At 36.3% G+C, this 25,322-nt stretch overlaps 1 protein-coding gene across 9 annotated transcripts in view; it reads left to right on the forward strand.

Annotated features, from left to right (window-relative positions):
* LOC107676606 (KH domain-containing, RNA-binding, signal transduction-associated protein 2-like) overlaps nt 1–25,322 on the forward strand; it is a 68,935-nt gene that overhangs the window by 25,475 nt on the left and 18,138 nt on the right. For all 9 annotated transcript variants that reach the window (XR_001632756.1, XR_001632757.1, XR_001632758.1 and 6 more), the window contains exons 3-6: nt 10,187–10,303; nt 15,729–15,875; nt 21,474–21,601; nt 24,588–24,789. Coding sequence is in view for 5 of the 9 variants with exons in the window: in XM_016471186.1 (XP_016326672.1) it covers nt 10,187–10,303; nt 15,729–15,875; nt 21,474–21,601; nt 24,588–24,789 (594 nt within the window). In the remaining 4 variants the exon portion in view is untranslated. The remainder of the gene's footprint in view (nt 1–10,186; nt 10,304–15,728; nt 15,876–21,473; nt 21,602–24,587; nt 24,790–25,322) is intronic.

Here is a 25,322-nt window from a genome sequence, read left to right on the forward strand (position 1 = left end):
ATTACACTTATTGTTTTTATGCTTAAACCCTTTTTCGTCTTTGACCAATAAATAAATAAATAAATAAAAATGTTAGTTTAACACATAGAAACCACTATACCTTAACATCAGTTGATAAATGAACTTGTGGACCAGAACAGATAATAGCTTACAGAGTCTAGACTTTATGTTATGCTTTCTGTTACAAATCCCCAGGATTTATCTATGTGAAGTTAATTAATCTGTGTGTGATACATTTACATTTACATTTACATTTAGTCATTTTGCAGACGCTTTTATCCAAAGCGACTTACAATTTGGGGATACATAAAGCGATTCTTATGACAGCGCTGTCTCAGAGTTTTGTCTAATCATGCTTGATGAGACTGTTTCCAAGGAAGAGCATCTCGGCTGCATCTCAGAATAACTGAGCTGGAGTCGATCTTGGTTTCTTTGATCCTCTCATTATAGGCTAACTTTAGTTTATGTATTTATAATGAAGAATAGGCCTTTGTGGACTTTGAATGGCAGTTTGTTATGTATCTTTTGACTGTCTGTTCTAATGTATATATTGACCTTGACAAGAATTCCTTGTTCTGAATCTTTATTCCTTGGCATTGTTTCAGATTGAGACTTTTAATGCATTGCCTCATTTCTTAGAATATCTTTGTTTTTCATGACAAGATAATAATTGCACATCACTGTTGTGCTATGCATGTGTTCATTATACATTCATGGTATGTTTATTTTTTCTTTAAATGATCGCAGAGCACTTTCTTTATATGAAATGAAAAGTTAAATGCATTTACAGTTTCACTGACAGCAGGCTCTGTTTAAATTATTTTATTTAGTGAATATTAGGTTCAATGGCTCCTCTGTGCTGAATTGGCAAGGTTACAGAGACAGGGGAAGAAAACTTCATTAATTTTAAGAATGCTGTTTCGTTTCTATGTTTTTGAGTTGCAGCCTATTAGTGTCACAATCCTCTTTATGAACTTATGAATTTATGACACTAATCAGAGGCACCATAACAACTTGTACAACTTGGCTCTGTCAAGATTATTTATTTATTTATTTTGCATGTTTCGCACCTCTCTGATTAAAGTATATATAGTATTTTGTGTTATCACTTAATCACAGGATATACTCTTCACCACAATGGTAACCCCCGGAAAACTACAACATAATGGAAACCCCTATAAATCCCACCATAACAGAACATTTAACACTAACACATTAACACTCTCTCCCTATATTAATCTTGTGCAAAAACACACAAAATAACACTTAATTTTAACATTTATTCTCCTTATACAGTCTGACACAAAGCATTCTGGGATGAAGAAATTTGCTGCAATTCATCCAGTTCAGTTTAATGTAAACAGTTATTGAGTTCATGTAACTTTTTCTATTCATTACGATGAACATTCTGTAATTTTTAAATGACATGAACTCATTTCATTGTCAGTTTTACAGTGTATGGAAAATGTACAATTCACAACATGAACACTTTTTTTTTCTCTCAGTTAGAGAGAGAACTTTACTGAGTGTATAAAGTGTCAGCCCTCATCATTGAGGACATTTAGTTTGTTAAATTGCTCCTGGTCTCCCCTACATCTTGTTGGGAATCCAGTTTCTGCTACTGCATTGAAAAAATGCTTAGTTGATGTGTTTTGGACAGTGTCCACCAAATATTGAATCACCGAATATTTTAATCCTTGTATTACCTCTGCAACGTTACTTCCTTAGATCTCGTTGCACAGATCTGTATATATTTCATTGTGATATCACAATACTGCACTGTATTTTCATTTTTTCTTCAGTTGCTCTTATCTGTATGCAAATAAAGGGTTTGATTTACCATAACTTAAAGTGAAGCATAGTCAGTGGTTTGCAATGAAATATAGTTCCTGCTGACACAGACCTCAGATGCCTGTGGGAACTGATAGAAATCAAGAGAGCGTCACACACATATAGACCAAAAGGAAGGCCAAGAGATGAATGGGGTACCTGCATCACCATCTAGTAAAGTCAAAGACATGGTCGCCATGGAAACCACTTTATTTAGATTTAAGAGATGGATTTGGGCGTTTCTGCACATCTGAGCATTGCTGCAAATTTGTTTTATGATGGTCTGTGGGTTTCTTCCCATAGGGGATGGTGTTATTTTGATCAACAGTATTCAGAAAAGGGACATGTGCATAAACATTTGGGATGTTTTGCTTTACACTGTAGTGTAATTCATTGTGTTTGCACAGGTTTACAAGGTAGCCAGAGCGCCTTGGTGTCTGATTTGTCAGAGGATTCTAATTAAGACTTAGCAAATGTCCTATGGGTACATCTGTTTGTGCAGAGACTCATTAGAGGCATAGTAGACGCTAAGCTTGTTTTGGTGCAGTGCGCACTGATGAATCAAAATGTTGTGACGTATATGCTATCATTCACCTGATTCCATTGGGCTGAACATTAAGATGACAAACACATGTCCAGTAGCACATGCCAGTGGTGCAAAAAAACTTTGGAGCACCTGGATCGAGGCAGTAGCTGCATTGCCCATATTTTCAGTCCATTTTCTGATTGTTATGCTGCACTATTTCAGACCCTTGTCAAATCATGATATAAAGAAATCCTTGAAGGTAGAAATTTTGTTGATCATAGTTCAACACCACGAATATCTTTTATAACTTTGATAATATATCAGTAGTAAAATATCAAAATATCAATATGAATAATAGATAATATGAAGTGAATATAATAATTTTTGAAATATATATATTATATAATTATTAATTATTTCTCTTCAGATTTATATGAAGAATTTATCATTTATTTTTTATCATATCTCCTAATAATGATAGATATAATGGCATCTAATTTAGCATATATTTTTATAATAATGTATAATTGTTATTATTATTATTATTATTATATGTATGCTAAATTAGATATGAGTATGACTCAATGTTAAAAGATTTAAAAGGTTTCAAGGCTTTAACATTACAATTTTACATTACTAATCTAAATTGCTTATCATTTAAAGTGTTGTAAAGAAGTCTGGCATGCAAGAAATGAAAGCATGGAAACATATTTTTTAAGCATTATCCTGCAAGAATTGCATTTGTGTTTAGCCAAAAAATCTTGAAGATATTCATAAAAACATTGTAGTGTAGTGCATTCAGAATTCACAATGCTGTTTTATTGTAGTAGTAGTAGTAAGCACCCAGCTTTACCTAAACCTTTCATTAAAAACCAGCAACAAGAAAAGATGCAAACAGATCTACCAGAAGGTTTGCCTTTATAGTTCTGAAAACACAGCTATTCCGTTGAATAGTAACGCCGATGGTTGTTGTCCCCATAGATTGTGGCTTATCTGTCTCCAGTTATATGACCTTTACATGGAGGTGTAGGCAAGCTCTGCACACAAAGATAAACCATTTGTTGTCTTGTTAAAGAATTCCCTAGTCCCAAAGGCCGACCAACCTTGTCAAAGGTGTTTAACATAGATAAGCTGCTGAACAGATTCAGAATCGAACTGTACACAGTAGGGAAAAATATAAAGAAAACAAATCAACAATAGTGAGGAAGTTGTATCTTCTTAATAAATTAAAAGCCTGCTGAGGCACATTTTATTTGTTTTGAGGAAGGTTATTTATAAAATTGTAAACATGAGCTCAGATAATGTGGTTTTCTTGTGGTGCACAGTTGTTGGTTCAAGATTTGGAGAGACGGAAAGTCATGGAAAGAAACACTGAGCCTATGGGTCATAATATGGCTTCTTTCCTAATCGGTTTATAAGGCTTATCCCAGTATGTTTCAAATGACCAACACGCCATGGGATAACACACTTACTAAGCAGCCAGCAGAAAGACATTCATTTGTGATGTTGGTGCCATAATATTTAGCAAACAAATATTTTTGCACTTGGAAAACTTGTAAATGTGTGACTTTCCAGTTTTTTTTACCTTTCCAGGACAGCATTTCGTTTTAAGAGCTGACACCAAAGTAACATGGGAGATGTAGTCTGGGGAAGAGAGTGGATGCCTCTCATCTGTATGGGTAACAGTCTTTTAACCTGTCAGCCTCCTGACTCTGAGATGCTCTTAATGCGCTGTTTGTTTACCCTGCATCTGTGCTGTCAGCCCCAGAGTGTCAGTGCTCAATATGGGTTCTGTAATGCTGGGGATCCATCATCAACTTTTCCTCAGGCTGTTACCTTTTCTAGAGCTGCACTGAACACAATGTTCAGAATTTTGGAACATGCGTTTTTAGTTTGATAACATACATGTTTGTTATGCGTTATGTGCATCTCATTTTCTTATTTTACGCATTTCAACAATAAATATTCTTTAATATTCATATAAAAACAACAATAATAACATTATTATTATTATTGTTGTTGTTGTTGTTGTTTTTTTACAATTAATAAAAATTTTTACAATTAAAATGTATTATTATTTTAGTATTATAGATATCTGTTAATGTCAATGTTAAGAGATGTTAAAGGTTTCAAGGCTTTAACATTACAATTTTATATTAATGTCATTTTATATTTTTGCTCAATTTGCAATATTGTAAAGAAAGTCAGGCATATATAAAGTCAAACAAATATATATATTTTTTGTTTGTTTGTTTTGTTTGTTTGTTTTTTTAGCAAGAACACATTAAACTGATCAAATGTAACAGTAAGGACTTTTATAGTGTTAAAAATAATCTGTTTCTAATTAATGCTGTTTTTTTTTCTTAAAACAATCCTGAAAATATCTATCACAGTTTTTACAAAAATATTAAGCAGCACAAATGTTATCAGCATAAATCACATTTTAAAATAGATTAAAAATAGAAAACTGTTATTTTAACATAAAAAATTGTACTCCAAACATTTGAACAGTTAGTGTATGTATTATAAATATTTAAAGGGGTCATATGATGCTTTTTTAAAGATCATTATTTTGTGTATTTGGAACAGCTTGTAACACTCCAAAGAGAAAGGAAAACTTGAAATCGCATCATATGACCCCTTTAAATATAATTTATTAGTCATTATCTGAAAGCCCTTTGGCTTATTTTGATGTTAAAGCTATAATAATATATGGTGAATGCTGGCCAGTATCAAAGCTCTCCCTCTTTGTCCTAGCTCATTAGCCTTCACTAGCCTCCATTAGCCAGCACTGGCCCTTTGACTCCCGCCTCTATTTAACACCATAGTGCGCTGCCACTGTTTAAACCATTCTCTGCTAATACCCATGTCTATTGACTGCAGCCAAGCCATTTCTCCTGGTCATTATTACATCTCTCACAGTCCTAGTTCCCAGCAATAATCCTGCTATCAGCCTGTGCTAGGCCTCGCTAGCAGCACAGTTGGCTACACTGGCAGTAGACATCTAACCCATGCGGATCTTATCTGGTTTCACAGCTTATGGCAAGGGTGCTATGTTTCAACCTCCAACTCAAACAGAGGCAAACATCCTAACTCCACTAATGGTTATGTTATGTGTTCTCTTCGCCAACTTTGGCTGGCAGCACATTCTGTTGTGAAGCCTGAGGAGTTTTTTTGCCATTTTTGCTGAAACAGCCTTGAGGATATTTAGAAGTTTATTGGCCCTAGACATTATAGTCATTTATACAGCATAAAATGCAGTGGAGCTGTTGTAACTATTTCTGCAGAGTCTATAATTCCAGGTTTAATTGGCACAGTCTGGAGCCCAAATTTGTAAATAACACAAGTTAGCACGTGTCTTGTGCTTAATATCTCTTTAGCTTTAGATGTATAGAGCATATTCAGTCATGATAAATTGGCAGCAGATTGAAATTGTGCTTGTGTCCCTCAAGATCTTCTGTTCCAATTTCTTGATGATGTGATAAGATGCACCAAAAATAGATTAGTATGTAGCTCTTTCACGAAGGATAAGAATATGCACCTTTAATAATGCAGAATGAAAAACAAAATAGTCAAAGACTTAGAAAAGTATAGAGGAGCACTTTGCTACAAACCTGTTGAGAATGGGAAAGCAGAAGAGAATTGTTCTAGAACAGCACTTTTAGTGCACCACAAAATGAAATTCAGAATGAAGTACAGAATGCATTAAAGACTGAATATGAGACAGATTTTAAACTCTTAAACTCTTTCTGAGGAGGTTTACATTAACAAATAAAGCTCGTCTTAGAGCAGGAATTCTCAACCTTATTTGGTCTTTGGCCCATTTTTATGTTCCAAAATCTTTGAAATCACTCGTCAAAGAATTACGCTAGACGCTTGATGATCACGTAGGGAATGATTTCCAGCAAAAACAGAAGGTCTGTGATACCTGGAGAGAGCTATCCAGTGACATTCACATTCATGTCTATGGTAACTAGGGCTGGGCAATAAAAGATATTATATCAAGATTGCGATAAAATTATTAACAGCCTATGACAAAGCAGAAATAAATGTGACAACAGCCAGTCAGTGCATGTCGCTTATAAGTCTGCATGCTCTATGTATCTTTGTTTAAATGAGTGACGTAGTTTCGTCTACTACACAACCTCAAATGCATGTGACACTCACAGTGTTTTCAGCGTCTGCCGTCTCAGTATATGAGGACATGAGCACATGAACATATCCAGAGCTGCTCTGAGAGTCACTTTCATTTGAGAAAAACTACCGTCAAATACACACTGAAATACAAAGATCTTCATGACAAGCTGCCAAAATAAAAGTTCGGTTTAACTTGAAGAAATTATGACAGAAATATATTAATATTGTATACTAAAATGTACTTCTCAAAGTAATAATAATACTATATTTTTTAAGAAATATAATACAACCAAGATATTTTTCATCCATGTTTTAATTTATGTACTTCTGTTGTGCAGCATCTTATTTCACAAAAAATAAAAATGCAAAGTTTTGTAATTAACGGTTATATTTTCATTTGATTAAATTTTAAAAGACTGATTCGATTGTTATAATTTTATTTATTAATTTCATTGGACACCATTTTTGATGGCAAATTTGTATTCAGTCATAAAACACAGAATCCAGAAAAAAATACAATGGAAAACTCAGAATTTAGGGAAAATAAAATGGATTTCATGGGGCCCTAAATTAAAAGGTAGCTTACTCTGTGGAGTTTGTGAACAAACAAGTTATGGTTACAGTCAATCGCAAGGTCTGACAAACATGTGGAAAGTATTTCCATTCCCATTAATGGTAAACAAATATTGTGATAAATAAAGATATTGTATGACATGGGAAAAAAATATTGTGATAATATTTTTGGCCATATTGCGCAGTCCTAATGGCAACTGATGTAGACAACATCTACTGTACAACACTGCCCCACAAAGGCATGTGTAACTATGTAACAACAATGGTACTGAGAAAAATTTGCCTAGTAACCCAACATACCCAATTTCACCTTTGCTTTTGCAGAGAAACAAAATATTAGTGATTATATTTGTTTATAAATAAATAAATACAATTTTGTAGAGTACACAGTTATGTTTGCATGGCCCTCAATGGATAAATATGTTTTTTTTTTGTCTGCTGATTGTGTAGTTACAGCATATTGGACGAATCAACAGAAATGACTCCAATAGAATGACTGTCAGTATGTGATGATAGTAAAATGTGTCTGTGATTGTGCCAATAAAATGTGTCTGGTGATTGTGCCAATATGAAACTGATCAAGAGCTTAGTGGTCTGAGTGACTTGAATGACTTCTGAATAGATTTTGACAGAGAAATCAATGTAATGCACATGAGAAAGCGCCAAGCGCAGGTGAAGGTTCCTGTCAACGGGACTCATGTGTGAAAAGTCATTTGTTCAGCCAGCCACACACATACTCTGAACTCCCTGCAGGCTCCAAAAATAAGTGATTCTGCATGACAGCACAGTGAATAGCCATCCGAGCGTCTTTAGTTATCAATAAACACTACAGTTTGTGCTTTCCCAGGATTTTCGCAGTGTTTTCAGACGTACACACTGATCCAGGCTCTAGAAGTGTGAGTTAGTGATCTAGTCTCCAACAGCACACCATGCGCACTTTCTTAGAAGTCCCATTTGCTCATAATAAGGCAATGCGGTTTGACACTTATGCCTCCGGTTGTCAGGTTTATCATCCTCAGCCTGTCAGTGCTGCATAATGCCCATCATTCTGTGGCCTGCCTCTGCTGGGGACTGCGAGGGACAGACAGCTTGCATCGCTTCAAACCTCATCCAGCACTGAACTGTGCCCCCTAATAAAGCCTAAATTGCCCACCTTGGAGCAGGAGAGTGGCTCCAGACATTCATTAGCTTAATGAAAACAGGCCACTCCACTGCAGCCGCCCAGTGAGCATCTTCACACTGTAGCTGAGGCAACCATCTGCTCCGAGGCACCCAGCCAGCTGCAGAGTATTCCTGTCATACACACCCTGTCAGAGGGGATGCAAAAGGCACACCTCCAGCTCAACCGCTCCGAGAGAGTTGGTCATGACACTTTGGCGCAGTGCTGCAGTGTTGCTAAATATACTGCCCTACCCACACCTCACCCTTTCACCTGAAACTGTTTGCATTTGCTTTGTGGCTCCGGCCAAATTCGGTGACGGTTCTTCTGCGTTTAATCAGCTAGAGTTCCCTACAGCTGCATCTACAGCCTGACTGGGAAGAGCATGTGTTGAGGAGTTTCCAGCCATATGCTAGACAGGGTATGTCAACATGTGTTATAGCCAACTGTTTAATTCTGGCCACCACATATCAGCTAACCTTTGCAAACATTTGAAGGACAAATTCACTTCCCTTAGTAATGTCTGGCTCACTGGGCTGGACATATACAAATACTGTAGTAAACGGCCTTATCGCTAAAATTATGCAACATCAGACTGTATAAATGTGTGCTTTATTTACGTTACAGTTGGAATGTCACGGATGGTGGACTAGTCAAGCACAACCAATATTTATGTATTTATTTATTTATTGTGGCCTCCTAGTCTTAAGACTGTTTTTTAAGAGTAAAGTTTAAGAGTTAAGTTGTTTCCCCCTGCTTGCACAGTAAAATTCGTATTACAGTTCAAAAATTTGTTTTACAGTTCACACAGTAAAACTCTCACAGAGAAGATGTCGTTTAAATTCATCCCCACTTTTTTATGTCTTTTGCCATTACCACTGTGTTGGCAGTGATAAGATGTGTCAAGTTAAAACGTGAAAAACTGAAAGAAAGTGTGTGTGTGTGTGTGTGTGTGTGTGTGTGTGTGTGTGTGTGTGTGTGTGTGTGTGTGTGTGTATTGGTCAGAAAGAACAATCTGTTTAGATGTGTTCTCAACATCCAAAAGGTGACTTTCTTATTCTGTTTTATTGTCCTGTGTAAAGATATACAAAATGTTTTTAAAAGGTTTCTCAAAAACATATTACATCTAAAGTGAATTTAGAGAGGCTGCTGGCTAAGGGGATTGTGGTAATGCATCAGATAAAGTGATGAACACTGAACATGAGCAGACAGTAGGGACCGTTTTATACAAGGGCACTTTTTCTTACAATGGCAGCATTTATTGACTATTTAAGATTTGTTGTTATCATGGGCATTAAACAAACCTCTGCAGCCCAAATCTGATTGCAAAGTGTAAGACTCAGAAATCCCTTGAAGATACAGTTGTATGATGCACAGATGTGAGTAAACCAACGGAGAGGGGGGGTGAAAAAATGGTGAAGGCCAAGTGTTCTCAATGACCGCTGATCTGCCGTGTGACTGAAATGTTAGTTGCTGCCCCAAGGCAGTTGCTGGATAGCTCATCATCTGAGTAGTATTACTTGAATCCCCATTGGAAATGAACTCATTATGTTATGCCTCATTCAAGCATGAACTTCTGGATCATTTTGAAGATCCCTTTTGGCATTTGGTACATGTTATAATATCTCTGAAAGCAACGGAGCCCAACCACTGACCCCAAACATCGATTAGACACATTAGTGGCTGCAGTGCCCTGCAGAAACAGGTGTAGACTTTCACGTCTGTTTTGATCGCTTCTGAAAAACTTGAACCAAAAAATGTTTGAGGACTGCCACAGATTTCATTTTGAACCAACAAAATAATTTTTCATTCTCTCACTGTAACTGTTTTTGTGCTTGATAAGAAAAACCAACCTACTTTTGAATGTTTTTTTTTTTGACTGTGAAGTAACTGAGGCAACTGTCTAGGAAGCAGGCAGTGTGAGAGACCAACCGTATTGCTTTTTCTCTCCTCTATTACAGTTTAATTTTGTTGGGAAACTGCTGGGGCCCAGGGGCAATTCCATGAAAAGATTACAAGAGGAAACGGGAGCAAAGATGTCCATCCTCGGCAAGGGTTCAATGAGGGATAAAGGGAAGGTAAGATGACTGGCAACAACTTATTTTTTTATTCTCCTATGTACTGTATAAATGCAATATATTCCATAAATGCTTCGAGTATTATTATTAAGATTGACATTGATTTGTTTGTAACCATAAATGCCATAATATTAAATAAAATATCTCAACTGACTCCTCATGACAAAAGCAAACTACCTGCATTTGTTTAGACCTGTATTAAACCATTTGTTGATTTTTGTCAATGAGAAAGTGTAATAGTATTGTAATTCTATGGAAGTCTATTTCTGCCACGGAAAAAAAAACAACTTTTGGTATGACATAAAAAGTTAAAATTATGAAATACATAGTAATATATAAGGTAATATATAATCTAAAATGTCAAAATTATGACATGCTTAGTCATAATTATGAGATTAGAAAGTCTTAATTATGACATAAAATGTTGACTTATAATTTTGACTTTTTATTTCACAATTGACATTTTTTATCTCATGATTTAAACTATCTCATAATTATGACTTGGCATTCATAATTTGAAAAACGTTTTATGTTATAATTATGTTGAAATCAGAGTGTGTGACTGGGAGTGGAGCGGCGTGATTTTTGACTGGAGCAAGGAGTGAATTTTTTGAAAGTCGGAGCATCACTCGCTCCGAGCACAATTAATGCCAACAGTTCATACTATAACTGCATTTTATCAAGAATTCACGCATTAAACATCATTAACTGGCTTGACAGATATGTGGATCACTCAAATCAGAAAGAAGGTGAAGGTTAATGACGGCGATGGACGAGTGTGGGAGGTTATATCTCAGGCATGTTTGTTTGTAGCATGTGGATACTCAGTAATGATTGGGGGAATTCACGTTTTAAACAGTTTATTGTACAGGTAGTTAATCTCCGCTCTAAACTAAAGTGCGCTACATTGCTGCACGCACCCACACAACACACAAGTTCACACATAACGTACAGATCGTGCACACATAGAAACATTCAGGAGTGCAGAAAATTATTGTCAACGCTGTGCTGGGATTTATCAGCTTAAAAAAGGAAAAGTTACAGCATATTCTTTCTGTTTCTTTGCCATAGTAGAGAGATGCTGCACACACGAGTTAAACAGTCATTTAATATAAACTTGGGCTCATTGTAGTGTTCCAATAAACCACGTTAAAACTATTCTTCTAGTACTGTGAATTTAATTTTCGTTTAATATAAGTTCTGAACAGAACTTTGTGGTATTTCAAAACATGCTGAAATACTTTAGCGACAAATTTCGCCATGGAGCAAAGGCGGAGCTGCATTTCTGATCAGTGGAGTGAGGAGCGGGAAACGCTGAACCCGGAGCAGAGCAGAGTGAATATTAAATACTTGGAGTGTGGAGGAGAAATTGTTGCCGCTCCACTCCGCTCACATACTCTGGTTGAAATATTGGATACTAAGTCATAATTATGAGATTTAAAAAAAATTATTGACATATTAGTCATGCAGTAACTTTCAACGTTTTAACTAATAATTTTGACTTATCTCATAATTTGTACTTTTTATATCATAATTATGATTTACCAAAGCATGATTTTTTTCTTATGTGGAGGAAATGGGCTTCCATAAGCTTGTGCATGTTATGCGCACAACATTTATTCCAGAGCAGAGTGCTTTATCCCTTAAATCCTGTAAACCTTTCATTTATTTGAGTTTAACAAGCATCAGTGGCTGACAGAACAAAGTGTGAGATGACGCTGAGACAGAAGATCATTACCTGCTCTATATGCCCCTAGATAGAGGAGGAACTGCTGTTTTTAGCATTTACTGATGTTGTATACATTCTTGAAAAGAGAAATATATATTGCAACCTAACAGACCAATGTTTTTTTTGTGTTTGTAGAATCAACAGTATCTCTAGGTTGCAAAGGAGTTATTGAGACTATTCACAGTATGGATATTTCTCAGTGGATATGATTTAAACATGTGCTTTGGATTGAGTGTTGGTGAGTGTAATGTTTAGAAATGGCATGTTGTGATTAATTAGCCAAACAGCTGCCCTAAGAGACATACTGGTCATTTACCGAGCCAGAGAATCGTTCCAAATGTAATATTTCTCGGTTTGCTGCTCCTGTCATCTCATAATAGGCCATCTTGAATTCCCCAGCTCAATAAAATGTTCATTTTAATGTAATATTATTGAATGCAACGCCATTGAATGAAAAACATTCATATCAAGCATTAGTTTTCTTTCACTTAGTGTATGAAATAGAATGAAGCAATAAGCAAAGCGATGCTGTATTCTAAAGAGATTTTACCAATGTTAAGGGGTGTTGTTAGGCACAAGTGAAGCATGGAACCTTGGCATATTAATATAGCATTGAGATGACGTGTGCATATTTACATCAATGTTGAATGTTGTTCAACCAATAATATTTTAGAGCTGGAACAATCCTTTTTTCAACAGCACCATGATGAAAACTTGAAGATTTTGAAGATCAACAGAAACTTTGTTTGTGCAATCAGCAATGCATTTACAGTTACCTGAGCGTGTAGTATGAATTATTTACACAAAAGCTGTTTGTCCTCATTTGGTCTCTGAAAAGTGTTCTGAACTTGTTAGAGGAATGAAATGTAGTGCACAGTGCAAAACCCAGTGTCTTGTTCACATTCCACCTGCAGTCTATTTTAGCCGTATGCTAAAGGCATGTGCTGGTTTAGCGCTGTGCCATGAATATTTAAACATTCTTTTCAGCGCAAACACCTCCTTTCTAAATAAACAAAGCTCTATAAAATGCAGCGGATTTATCTGTGGATCAATCTATTACTGAAATCAGATTGGTTGGTTTATGATGTAAAAAAAAGCAATGAGAGATTTTTTTTTTTCATATGCAGTATATCAGAAACCATATGAACAATTTATGACCCCATTGTATCCAATAGAAATTATTTTTACTAGATTTATTTTCATATTGCATTTCGCATGCTACATACTGTACATACGTGTGTTTATATGTGGTCTTGCATCAATTGTATACTAGCATTGTGCAAACTGCACTGTGCAGATCACATCGTGCACACAGCCCCAATTTTACCATTACCTGATATACATAATTTCTCATGTGAATTGTGTGCTCAAGCAATGCAGATGGCATGCAAATAAAAGATGCTTTTAGGGCTATAATCTTTTCTTAATGAATTCCCCCTCAGACTTTAATGTAAACAAATTACGCATACTGTTTTGACAAAAATCTGTCTTCATTGCAATCATTTCACAGAACCAAACAAGGCCAATGTTTTGTTATTGTTTTATAGTCATACATTGTTACATGCTAAAAAGGTGTCCAAAAGAAGCAAATGAGACAGGAATATGCATTGTTTTATTCCAAATAGCCATGTGGGGCGTTTCTACAAGCAAAATGTTCTTTAAGTTTTATAAACACACTTTTCACTATAGAATTTCACACTGTTTTAACCATGCAGAAGAATCGTAGTCTGAAATCTATTTAAATTTATGGCAGAACTCAAACAAGAGCCTGTTGGATTGTTTTAAATCCCAAAGGCAATCATTAATGCAAACATATTCCATTATAAAGAGTCACCTTGAGCTGGTACAGGTTTGTTATACATATGAAATTAAGAGTCAGCCGTGCATCTTTATAGACTTGTCTGTGCAGTATCTGAAAGTCCTACTGAGGTCTTCATATAACACTGTCTACATCCAAGTATCTGCAAAGCAAAGAATATTGCATTTAGAATGATTCCCTAGGCAAGTAAATGAACAGCTTATGTCTGAGGGCAGCAAATTAACTGAATCAAAAAATGGTATGTCAGGATATTACATTCACCACAATGGCAATTGGTGTAGCGCAAATCTCAATCTAGGGGATAGACTCAAATGTTATAGCAGAAATATTTAACTCATATCCTTAATTTTTTTATGGAAGGAAAATAAATGCCGCATTTATTATGACCCATAGTGCCGTTTCCATGAGTTTCAGGAAAAGATTTTATAAGCTTTATAAGCTTTTGTTCGAATGTTTCAAATCTGAGCTCTTTAACTCCATAGGGGCGCTGGATAACTGTCAGGCTTATAAGTGTCAGATTCACTATTTGTACTTTACTGGGAATAAATATGAGGAACCCTTCATTTTGTCACATTTGAAGAGGATTCTGCTGTGCTTAGACATGCTTACTTGAGTGCCTTTTGAAATGCATCCTGGGAGACAGACCTACCTTTTGAAACAACAGAACATTTTCTTCATGGATTGACATGAAAGGAAAGTTAAAGCTTTCAGGCTTGAAACAGAACAAATGTAAAAATGAGGTGGCAGACTTTTCACTGCCTCCTGCTTCCCCTTTTGTCTGTCCATTTTTAAGTTAACCTGAAAGTGAAAGTGACGTGACATGTGGCCAAGTATGGTGACCCATACTCCCTGCTCCCCTCAAAAATCTGGAAACACCCACAGCATCCACACCTACACGCATATATTTGTGTCAAAATCACCGTCTGAACCATCTCACCTTTCACAATTCATCGGCGCCTGTATACGGAGCCCCACAAAATATGATTACGCCTCTCAGAAAAGCTTAAGTGTCTCCTGACCTTTCGTCCATGCAAAGCATGATGGAAAAAGTGCTTGGGTCACTTTGAAATGATAGAGAGATGGTATCGGTAAGTGTTTATTAAAGCTGAAGGGGCTACAAGGGCCCGCATCAGTGATCAGACATCTGTGAATGGCCCCTACATCAAAGTCCTCCTGTCTTTAAGAAGAAGCCACAGTCAAATAGTAATCAGCATTAGACAGAAATGTTGGCTACCTTAATTACAAGCTTGTTGAAGTTTTAAAGTTTTTGAAGAGCCACAACACCTTTAGCAATCAGAGAGAATTGAAACACTGAATACTTCTGTGAAATATCACCCTTTTCTGCTCTTCTGATGGCAGGATTTAATCAGAAAGGTGACGGTGTCAATTTATTTCTGACAAAAGCCCTTGGGCAGATTTAAGCATGATGATTTGCAGTATCTGCGTACCCATTATCTGTGTTACAGAGTAAGGGTGTTGATAGGTTCCATTGTTCACAATTTTCCCATACCGTTATGAGAATTATTATAAAATGTGAGTTAAAAAAGTCATATTTATGACCTTTTTGTCAAAATACATCCAAAGAACATCATCACTTCAAAAAGACTTTCTTTCTTAAAGGGATAGTTCACCTAAAAATTATTATTCTGTCACCTGTATGACTTTCCTTTCTATGTGCATGGGATAAAAAGATCATTTGAAAAATGTCCCACATGAGGGTGAGTAAATGATCTATCCCTTTAATGCCTTTCCAGTTCACTCTCAGTTCAAAATATGCATCGTGGTTTGGTTTGAGGGGAAAAAAGTACTGTTTATTTAATTCATTAATGATATGATTAATTCTTCACACAGAAGTCCTGACTATTTTCCATCTCTAGGAGGAAGAGCTGAGGAAAAGTGGAGAGGCGAAATACGCCCATTTGAGCAACGATCTTCATGTTTTAATTGAAGTTTTCGCACCACCTGGAGAAGCCTATTCCCGCATGAGCCATGCCCTGGAGGAGATTAAGAAATTCCTTGTTCCAGTAAGTTCATATAGTCGGATTCCTTAAGAGGGATGGTGAGCTGGAAGCCAAGATGAGATGAGTGCACCAACCAATACTGAACTCTAGTGCTCTCCTGCATGCATAAACTTGTTCATGTTTATTGCATAGAAAAAAGAGATTACAGAGTTATGCATATGATTAAATATATACATTGGAGATCAGCCTTAAAAAATTGGATGTTTAATATGTTGGAATTGGCTAGAAACTGAGAGAACGCTGCTGGTTTCTCATAATGTATTTTGCAAATCCAAATTAATTTCACCCTAGGTTATGAATTTTCTTTAAAAAACAAATGACAAGTTCTTCAGCTTTTGACTATGTACAGTTCAAAAGTCAGTAAGATTTAAAATAATTATAATACTTTATGATACAAGAGATTTCAAATTAATGCTGCTCACTGTGTAATGGTATCCACATAAATAAATAAACTAATAAATATGTAAGCGGCACAACTATTTAACATTGACAATAATTAGATTTAATAATAAATAAATTCGATTTATTTATTTACTGAGCACCAAATCAGTATATCAGAATGATTTCTGAAGGCTCATGTGACACTGAAGCCTGGAGTAATGGTTGCTGAAAATTCATAGCAATAAATTACATTTAACATATTAAAATAGAAAACAGATTTTAAATTGAAATAACATTTCACCGTATTACTGTTTTGTTTTTTATTTAAAAAAAATGCAGCCTTAGTGAGCCTTAGAGACTTTTACAAACATTAAAAAAATTTACCAACCCCAAACCTTTAAACAGTAATGTACACACTCTAGCCTACTTGTAATGTTAGAAAAAGCGGGTCTTGGAGCTCTCACAGGTAATTAATGTGGCAAATGAATATCTCTGTAAATAGTCCAGATCAATGTTCCCTCTAAGCTGTGCCGTGAGTTTCCCTCTATGCCGCTAACAGGACAGATGCAAAAATGAGTTGGGAAAGCCATCTGATTGAATTCTAGTAAATGCGAAATAAATGCAATGCTCGGGCAAAATGCTATAGAGTTGGTTGTGCTATAGAAGCGGTGAATGCGGTTCGTGAATGCGGAACATTTACAGTCGCACACAGGTGTAGTAGTGTGCAAAGTCTACTACATGGGATGTTTTAGATAACTGTAAAAGAATTCACATTGTTTTGAAAATATTTATATATTATATTATATTATTATAAAGAATTGAACTGTTCCGTGTGAGATTTATTTGAATGATTTTTAATAGAATTTCTTGGTAAGTAACACAGCACTGTTAAAATGTTTTCTCAGGTAACCTAAAATGTGCATAATTTAGTTACATCAAGGGTCAAATCAAATATAAATAGCACATTAAAGTTACAAGTTAGACACTTTTTTGTGTGTGCACTGTACAGGTCATAAAGAATGTTTTTGCTCAGGTGGCCGAAATGTCCATCCAATAGAGAAAAGTTTTGCTCAGCAAGAAAAAAAATTAGAGGGAACATTGGTCCAGACTGTAAATATTAATGTAGCAGTATCAGTTGTTGGCCTCAGGGAGGAAGCCTTCTAGGAGAGATTCCCTGCATTCAGCTCTCCCGCCCTGGGCTTTAGGCAGGCTCTTAGCCTCTTGGACCACATCTTTGCATCATCCACAGCACTGATCTGGTCACATCCTCCATATGTTTTGCTGTCAGTGTTGTTCCATGTTTTATCCTTATGCCCACGGCAGAATACCAAGCAGATGAATTTTCAATCTCAATAACTCTGTTTCTAATCTATATCTGTAGTAGGTATTTTAAGATGTCATAGACACGCTCCTGACATATTATGATGCCTCCTTTTTTAGCCAAATTCTAAGACAGCAATGTGTGGGTATCCATTTCTGCTAGGATGCTGCCATAAAAGCAGCTTCCTATGTAGGCGGTATGCAGCGAGGCAGCTCATTAGGGTTTGGAGATAATGTCTTGACATTTTTCCATCTTTGAATGTGTTTATAGTGGTCTACTCATTTATCTTTGTCAGAAAGCTTGATTCCTGTCAGGATTAAAGGAGTGTGCTGGCATCTCAAGTGCACTTTGAAATGTTAATAATATCTAGGCAGCCATGTGAATATTTCATAGCATTTGTTTTATAGAGACATGACATACACTACATGGCCCCTTTCTAATTCAAGGATTTTGCTAGGTCCCTTAATTCCAGTGAAAACAAACCTTAATGCTACGGCACACATGACATTCTAGTGTGCTTCTGACTTTCTTGCAATAGTTTTGGGAAGCCATTTTCTGTTCCAGCATCACACAATGCCACAGTGCAAAAAGAAAAGTCTATTAAGAAATGTTTTAGTAAGTCTAAGTCTGACAAGCTTAGACCTGTACTCCTATTGAACACCTTTGAGATGAACTGGAACACAGACTGAGAGCCAGACCCCACTGACTCATTACCTGTCCTTAGTTATGCTCTTGTGTCCGAATGAGAGAAAAACCCAGCATCCGTGTTTCAATGTCTGCTTCAAAACCTTCCCAGAAGAGTGGAAACTGTTAGCAAAGGCAGACCCAGGTTCCAAATAATAAGTTTATTTTATTTAATAATAATACGTTTATTTAATACAGATAAACATAAAATACATAACATGAATCAGATCATACAATCAGAGATCAGAGAAACAAGAAAGGAAAAGATATGTTTTAAGGTGGGTTTTAAAATCATGTAATGATGAGAGATCACAAATGTGTTTGGGAATAGAGTTCCAGAGTCTGGGGGCAGAGATACAAAACGCCCATCCACCAAACAATGCAAACTTGTGCTGTGGAATCAATAGCAGACCAGTATCAGAAGATCTTAGTGTGCAAACTGGGAAGTAGGTATATGAATGAGATTCGAAATATACAGGGGGGCAAGACTATGAAGTGCTTTGAAGGTGATGAGGAGTATCTTGTATTGAATACGAAAACGAACTGGTAGCTAATGAAGTCTGTGTAGGATGGGAGTAATGTGAGAAGATTTCTTTGAAAAAGTGAGAACCCGAGCTGCAGAATTCTGAATATATTGGAGCGTATTTATTGTTGTGTTTGGTAGACCGTAGAAAGGAGAATTACAGTAGTCGAGTCAAGAAGTAATGAAGGCATGAACCAGTGTCTCTCTCAGCATCGTTGAAAATTAAGAAGGGACGTAAATGAGCGATAGTACGGAGGTGAAAGAAGGCAGACTTGGTGAGTGAAGAAATGTGAAGAAGGAACGAGAGAGAAGAGTCAAAGATTAATAAAAATAATGCCCAGCAAACACATACATTACCGTTGGTAAGATATTTTTAATGTTTTTGAAAGAAATCTCTCATAGCAACCAATGCTGCATTTATTTAATTAAAAATACAGTAAAAATTTAATATTGTGACAATTTTTACTATTCAGAATAACTGAATATATTTTTTTAATTTATTCCTGAGTTGGCAAAGCTGAATTGTCAGCATCATTACTCCAGTCTTCAGTGTCACATGATCCTTCAGAAATCATTTCAATATGCTGATTTGCTGCATATTGAAGTTCTTCTCATTATCAATTTTTCAAACATGTTGTCCTTCTTAATATATTTGTGTAAACCATGATACTGTTTTTCAGGATTCTTTGAGGTAAAGTTTAAAAGAACAGCATTTATCGGAAATAGAAATCTTTTGTAACATTATAAATGTCTTTACTATCATATTTAGTCAGTTTAATGCATGCTTCCACAATAAAAGGAGTGTCTTTTAAAGACAATAGACCATAGAGACAATGATGTTGCTTAAGCTGTAAAGATAACATTGTCAAAAAAAAAATAAAGCTGCATGCAGATTATCTTTAGCTCTGGATTAAATTGCACTATGAATTGTGAAGTTCCATTGAATGAATTTTGTAATTCCAGTTAGCAGTGTTTAACATAGAAAGAATATGTCTTTTAATAAAACAAACAAAACGACTTTACAACCTGGACTACTGATAGGCCTAAACCTTTGTTGATAAAGCCTACAGAAAGCCTATAATGTGAATACGAATACACAACCTCACACATTGCCACAGGCAAAGAGTGATTCATGCAAAACCCAGCATCTTCAGTAGGTGTGAGTGGGCTCTTCTCAGCGGCAGTACTGTACATCTATTGACTGTAGTCTCATTAAGAAGGAAACTGGCTAGATTTTGCAGGAAGAAGTCTTATATATACCAATAATACAGAGAGGATGTACTCATACGGAGACTGAAAATAAAAAAAAACAAGAAGTTTTTTCTATTATTTATTTCTTTAATTTTTTCAGCTTGACTGGCTGGCTGGACATAATTTGGTCTGATGTTTCTAAGACTCCCTGTTTATATCCTAAATCAATGCATTACCGCTGTTATTAAATCCGATTCAGAACATAATTAGCTTTACCACGAGACACTCTATATAATGAGTCCATCAGAATGCTCATTACATCTGATCAGTATAAAATAAGTTTCTGTCTGTCCATGTGTTACCCTCATTTCTCAAGGCAAGGAATGCAGTCAGATTGTTGAGGCTGCGACATGGGCTGCCCTGGCAACAGGGAAAACCTAGAGTGCTGATCCAAGCACTTCACCTCACCTTACCAACATGGTACAGAAGCTATCAAAATTCCAATGTCTAGGTGATAGTCTCTGTAGTTTCTAAGAGTATCTTCAGAGGACTGTGAAATGATCACCCCTCATTTGTCATATTTCCAAATGTTTCACCAATTAGCACTGTAGATGATGGATATGTAGTGTTTTAGTTCTTTTTTGAAGGAAAGTTATACTCTATATTTGGTGTATTTACATTTTATTTAATAATGGACAAGCCTCCATTTAGTGGACACAAAAGCAGCTCTAAACCTCAGAAATGCAATTTTTATTGATCGTTGAGCATATCTTGGTGGAAAGGCCACTCTCTTCTAGCTGCCATGTCTGATATTTGCCTGTACCCAGCTGTTGTGCCAAACAGGAAGGGAATAAGTGGCTGGTGGAAATGAGGCTCAGTTTATCTGCCTGTGGCAGTGACATGATAATAAAATAAGCGCTATCCACTCTGTAATTGTCCTTGTGATTCAGGGCCCTGTCATGTTCAATCAAATGAGAGAGGGACTTTATAAATGCAGAAAGTGGAATTATTCTTTCACAACAATGCACTGATAGCTGATGTCAAACAAAGTTAATAAGCCAGCGCTCTATTTTTCTCCTGCCTCTTATCATTTCTCTTACTCTAAATGAAAGATATGTGTGCATCACGATCCCTCATTCTACACCATATTTTCAGCGTGTGATGGAGTGCATGTCATATGGTGCCTTTTTGTCAGTATGTATGCAAAACTGTTTCTTGTCCTCCACATCTGAAAAACAAGCTAAAACAGGTTTCTTTTTATCCTTATTTTTGTTTGAAGTCAGCAAAACATTCTGGCAGTATATTTAACATTCCCTGCCAACGTTCTGGTGGTCTGGCAATGCATTTAATACTCTGTTGCTTTGACGCTGTTTTCAGCAAGATGTGCATCCAACTGGGTAGTTTCTTTATGTAGAAGCATGTCAAATGAGATGCATATACAACACCTTCACGTTGGTTTATACATGCATTTTTATGTCAAGTTTGCTGTTTCTTTCCACAGGATTACAATGATGAGATCAGGCAGGAGCAACTTCGTGAGCTCTCCTACTTAAATGGCTCAGATGAGACCAGCCGAGGAAGAACCGCACGAGGACGAGGCTTACGTCTGACCTCCACAGCATCCACCCGGTACAGTAGCTTCACCACACCAGCCGAATCATAGAAACCTTAAAGGAATTGTCCATTAGCACTGCATTATTCATATACTTTATTTATTACCTGGAGATGACTTAAAAAACACACATAAAACATATATTGTCGCAATCGTGTGTTTAATGTCTTCACGTTTCATCAATCCAAACGTTTCTTTTGGACTTTTTATTCAGCTTAAAGTCTGCATGAAATCAAAATTTACAATATTTATTTTGTTAGCGCACATAATCCATGCAAGTTAATCCATTTGTTTTGGTAATCTTTAATCAAAATCTGATCATTTGCTTCAGCTCTGGAATGGCATTCCTTCTCTGCTGACATCAGTTTGACGGCTTGGGCAGAATATTCTTAACCACACCCTCTAACCATTAGTTTGCTATGATTGAGAGATGGAGAGGAGGATCGCAAAAATAAAACCCTGTGTCAGCTGGAAATACGTCACAATACTGAAATAATATATGCTTTTGTCCATATTAGCAAAGAGTATTTAGGGATTTCCTGGCACATCATAAGTTATTACTTCTATGAGTCCGTCTTGGACTTTCTGAGCGAGAGCGCCCTCCGGTTCAAGTATGAATGAAACATACACTGCATGAAAGTGTTGAGGGCTCTATGATGTTCACATCGCCTCATTCTGTATACGAATAAAACATCAGGTCATGCACAGACTATCCTGTCTCTTTGAATTTAAATGTAGATTTATTCTCACTGGCCTTTGAAAACCTCTATGTGAACACACTTCACACTTCGCCCGAAAAAAGTGCAGGGGACGAATTTACCTGTTATTAAAAGTGGGTGGGGGGGAGGGGACACATCCCCCGCGTATTCTACACCTATGTCATACAACAACAATAATAATAATAATAATTTATTCTGTGTTTCTGATGAAACAGAAGTCAGCCAAGTTTACACTGACTGCTTTAACTCTAACTGTTAAAGGCCCAATTTTCACTCCCAAACATCTGTGCACTGTTGGATCATGAAAGTGCCCTGAGGCTCAGTGTTACTAATCAGGTTAGCAGGTGAAGCTTTAATTGCTCGCATCAAAAGCATAACTTATATATACCGTCATACATTATTTACACTTGTTACAATTACAATGTTAATCTTTAATGTTTATTTAATAAATTTCACACTGCACTTGTTCTGGCTTGCTTGAGCCTCTGAAGATCCCTCTAGGATTCTCCCAAAACAACTACAACTTGGGCTGCGTTTACACTGCAAGTCTTAATGCACAGATCCGATCTTTTGACCATATCCGATTTTTTGGCACGTCTGTTTACATTCACTTTAGACACGACTGGTATCCAATATCTGTGTTTACATTAATTCCCACCCAAAAGGATTGTCTGCAGTGATCGCTTTACTATGCACATGGTAGACCCTCGGGTTTTAAATGGCCGTGCTTTTAAAATTATTTATATAATTCACGTCGAATGGCCATTATTATTTGCCAGCAAGGACAACGGCTGTCATGGATGTTACATTTTAATTTGTTAGACTATTTTATCTACAGCTACAGAGGTAGAATTCTTTAGTGAAATAAAGATGATATTTATTGAAATTAATTCGAATTAAGGAGAGAGAGAGAGAGTATAAGCAAACGTGTCGCCCTTGCATTGGGAGTTCTGTGGAGAATCGGATATGTGTGTTTAGACGTAGGTCGGATGTCCAGATATCAGATGTGTATCCGATTAAAATTCACATTTGGAAGTGGCTCAGATCGGATGCAAAAAAATCGGATCTCGTGCGGGTTTTTGTGTTTACACGTGTGCAACAAATTCCGATCTGTGTCAGATGTGAGCGAAAGATCGGATTTTTTGTGCCAGTGTAAACGCAGCCTTGCATTACCTCAAGTAGTAATAATAGATTCAAAATGTGATCTTTCTGTTTACCGTTCCTGACAGATAAAGCTATAAAGCACCTTTTCCCCTTGATGTGCCCTGAGAAGTCATTACCACAAATCAGCATGGCAAAAACAACACTGATGAGGCCATTAGTCTCTGTAGGATCTTTGGATTTGGATGGACGAAATGTAGATCTAGACAGACTGAAACATCTGCCATTCACCAGTGCTGCCAACTCCATCTGCCATGCTGCAACAGTAATCAGGTTGAAAATTACTCCAGAAACAGACAGCTTCACCCCTTGATTTCACAGAATCATCCTAAAAAACATAGCAGCACAAGGGAGTGAAACCGTAGATCAAAATAAAGCTGTCTCTCATCGGACTGAATGAAACAATGTGTTCTACAGACTGCTTTTTGATGCCATGCTTCACTGCCACTGTTACAGTGTGTAACTAGAGCAGTGCTATGAAAGAAAAGAGCTGAGGCAGTGAATACTGCAACATCTTTAAAAACTCTGCTGTCTCACCTTATTGAGTCACTGGCATTATGGTTCACAGGGCTTTAATAGGCTGTCGGTGATGAAAACACAGCAACCCACTATTATAGCACTGCAGCAAATGACTTAACAAAAAATGCTAATTTTTCATCTGTAAAAACTGGAGTTGTGCTGCACTAATTTTGCATAGTACTGCCACTGCATTAAGCCTTTGGAAGGTTCGGTGCTGATATCAAATTGACACTTTTACTGAAGTGCCTAAGATAAGAAATACAATGTAAATTACATGTGAATTATTTTATACATTAAACTAAATCTACACAGACCCAACCTATTTTGATTAAATTGATTAAATTATTGTCATTATTGGAAAGTTGGTTTATGAATATTTTTGTTGTAATTTATTTTAATATTAAATACATAAAAAATGAACTAAAATAAAATAAGCAATTAAAACTGAAAAAATAAATATAGCACAAATATATTGTGCTAAAAATCTTAAAAAATATATAAAAATATTCTATTTATATTTTCATAAAAATAAAATAAAATGACAAGTTAAAAAAAGAATATATTATGTTAAATGTATTTTCTTTCAATTTATTTATGTCTTTAGAGGTCGAGGGGGGGCAGCTCCACCCCCTCCACCTGGACGAGGAGCAGCAGCAGCACCCAGAGGAACTGTGGGTACACGCACCTCCATCCCCACACCCACACTAGCCAGGGGAGTGTCTGCACCCAGGGCCAGAGGAACTACAGGGACCTCTGGATACAGAGCCCCAATACTGCAGGCCACGCACAAATCATATGATGACTATGTAAGTGAAGATTTTTGGAGTGTGTATGTGTTTTAGTTTTGTTTCAAGAACTACTGATGTAAAAACACTTGCTGGTTTTATATTTGACCAGAGTTGAGTTCAAAAACTTGTTCAAAAACTTTTCATTATTGAAAGTCTTGCTTACACACCCACACAAACAAATATACACAATCACAAAATAAAAGGCTTGACAGAAAAAAGGTTTAGGAATCCTTAAATCAAATTCACTGAGGTAAATGGACAAGGAATGGGCTTTCTATTTACCAAAGGTTGAATGAATCAGTGAAGACAGAACCCATTCTGACAGATTGAATGCTGTAAGATGTTAGTCTACATGCTGACATACTGTAAAGAAAAGCCATGTGGTGCAAAAAGAAAAGCATCTCCTCTCTTGATTGGAGATGATGAGCTTGACTATCATTATCAGTAATATAATTATTGATGATGGTCATGATGATGATGATTAAATAATAATGGAAGCTTTGCTCATTTGTAGGACAGCACCTCCACATTGCAGACTTTTTGCATCCAGG

The sequence above is a fragment of the Sinocyclocheilus anshuiensis genome, unplaced genomic scaffold, assembly GCF_001515605.1.
Source record: "Sinocyclocheilus anshuiensis isolate Anshui unplaced genomic scaffold, SAMN03320099.WGS_v1.1 scaffold204, whole genome shotgun sequence".
NCBI classification, from domain to species: Eukaryota; Metazoa; Chordata; class Actinopteri; order Cypriniformes; family Cyprinidae; genus Sinocyclocheilus; species Sinocyclocheilus anshuiensis.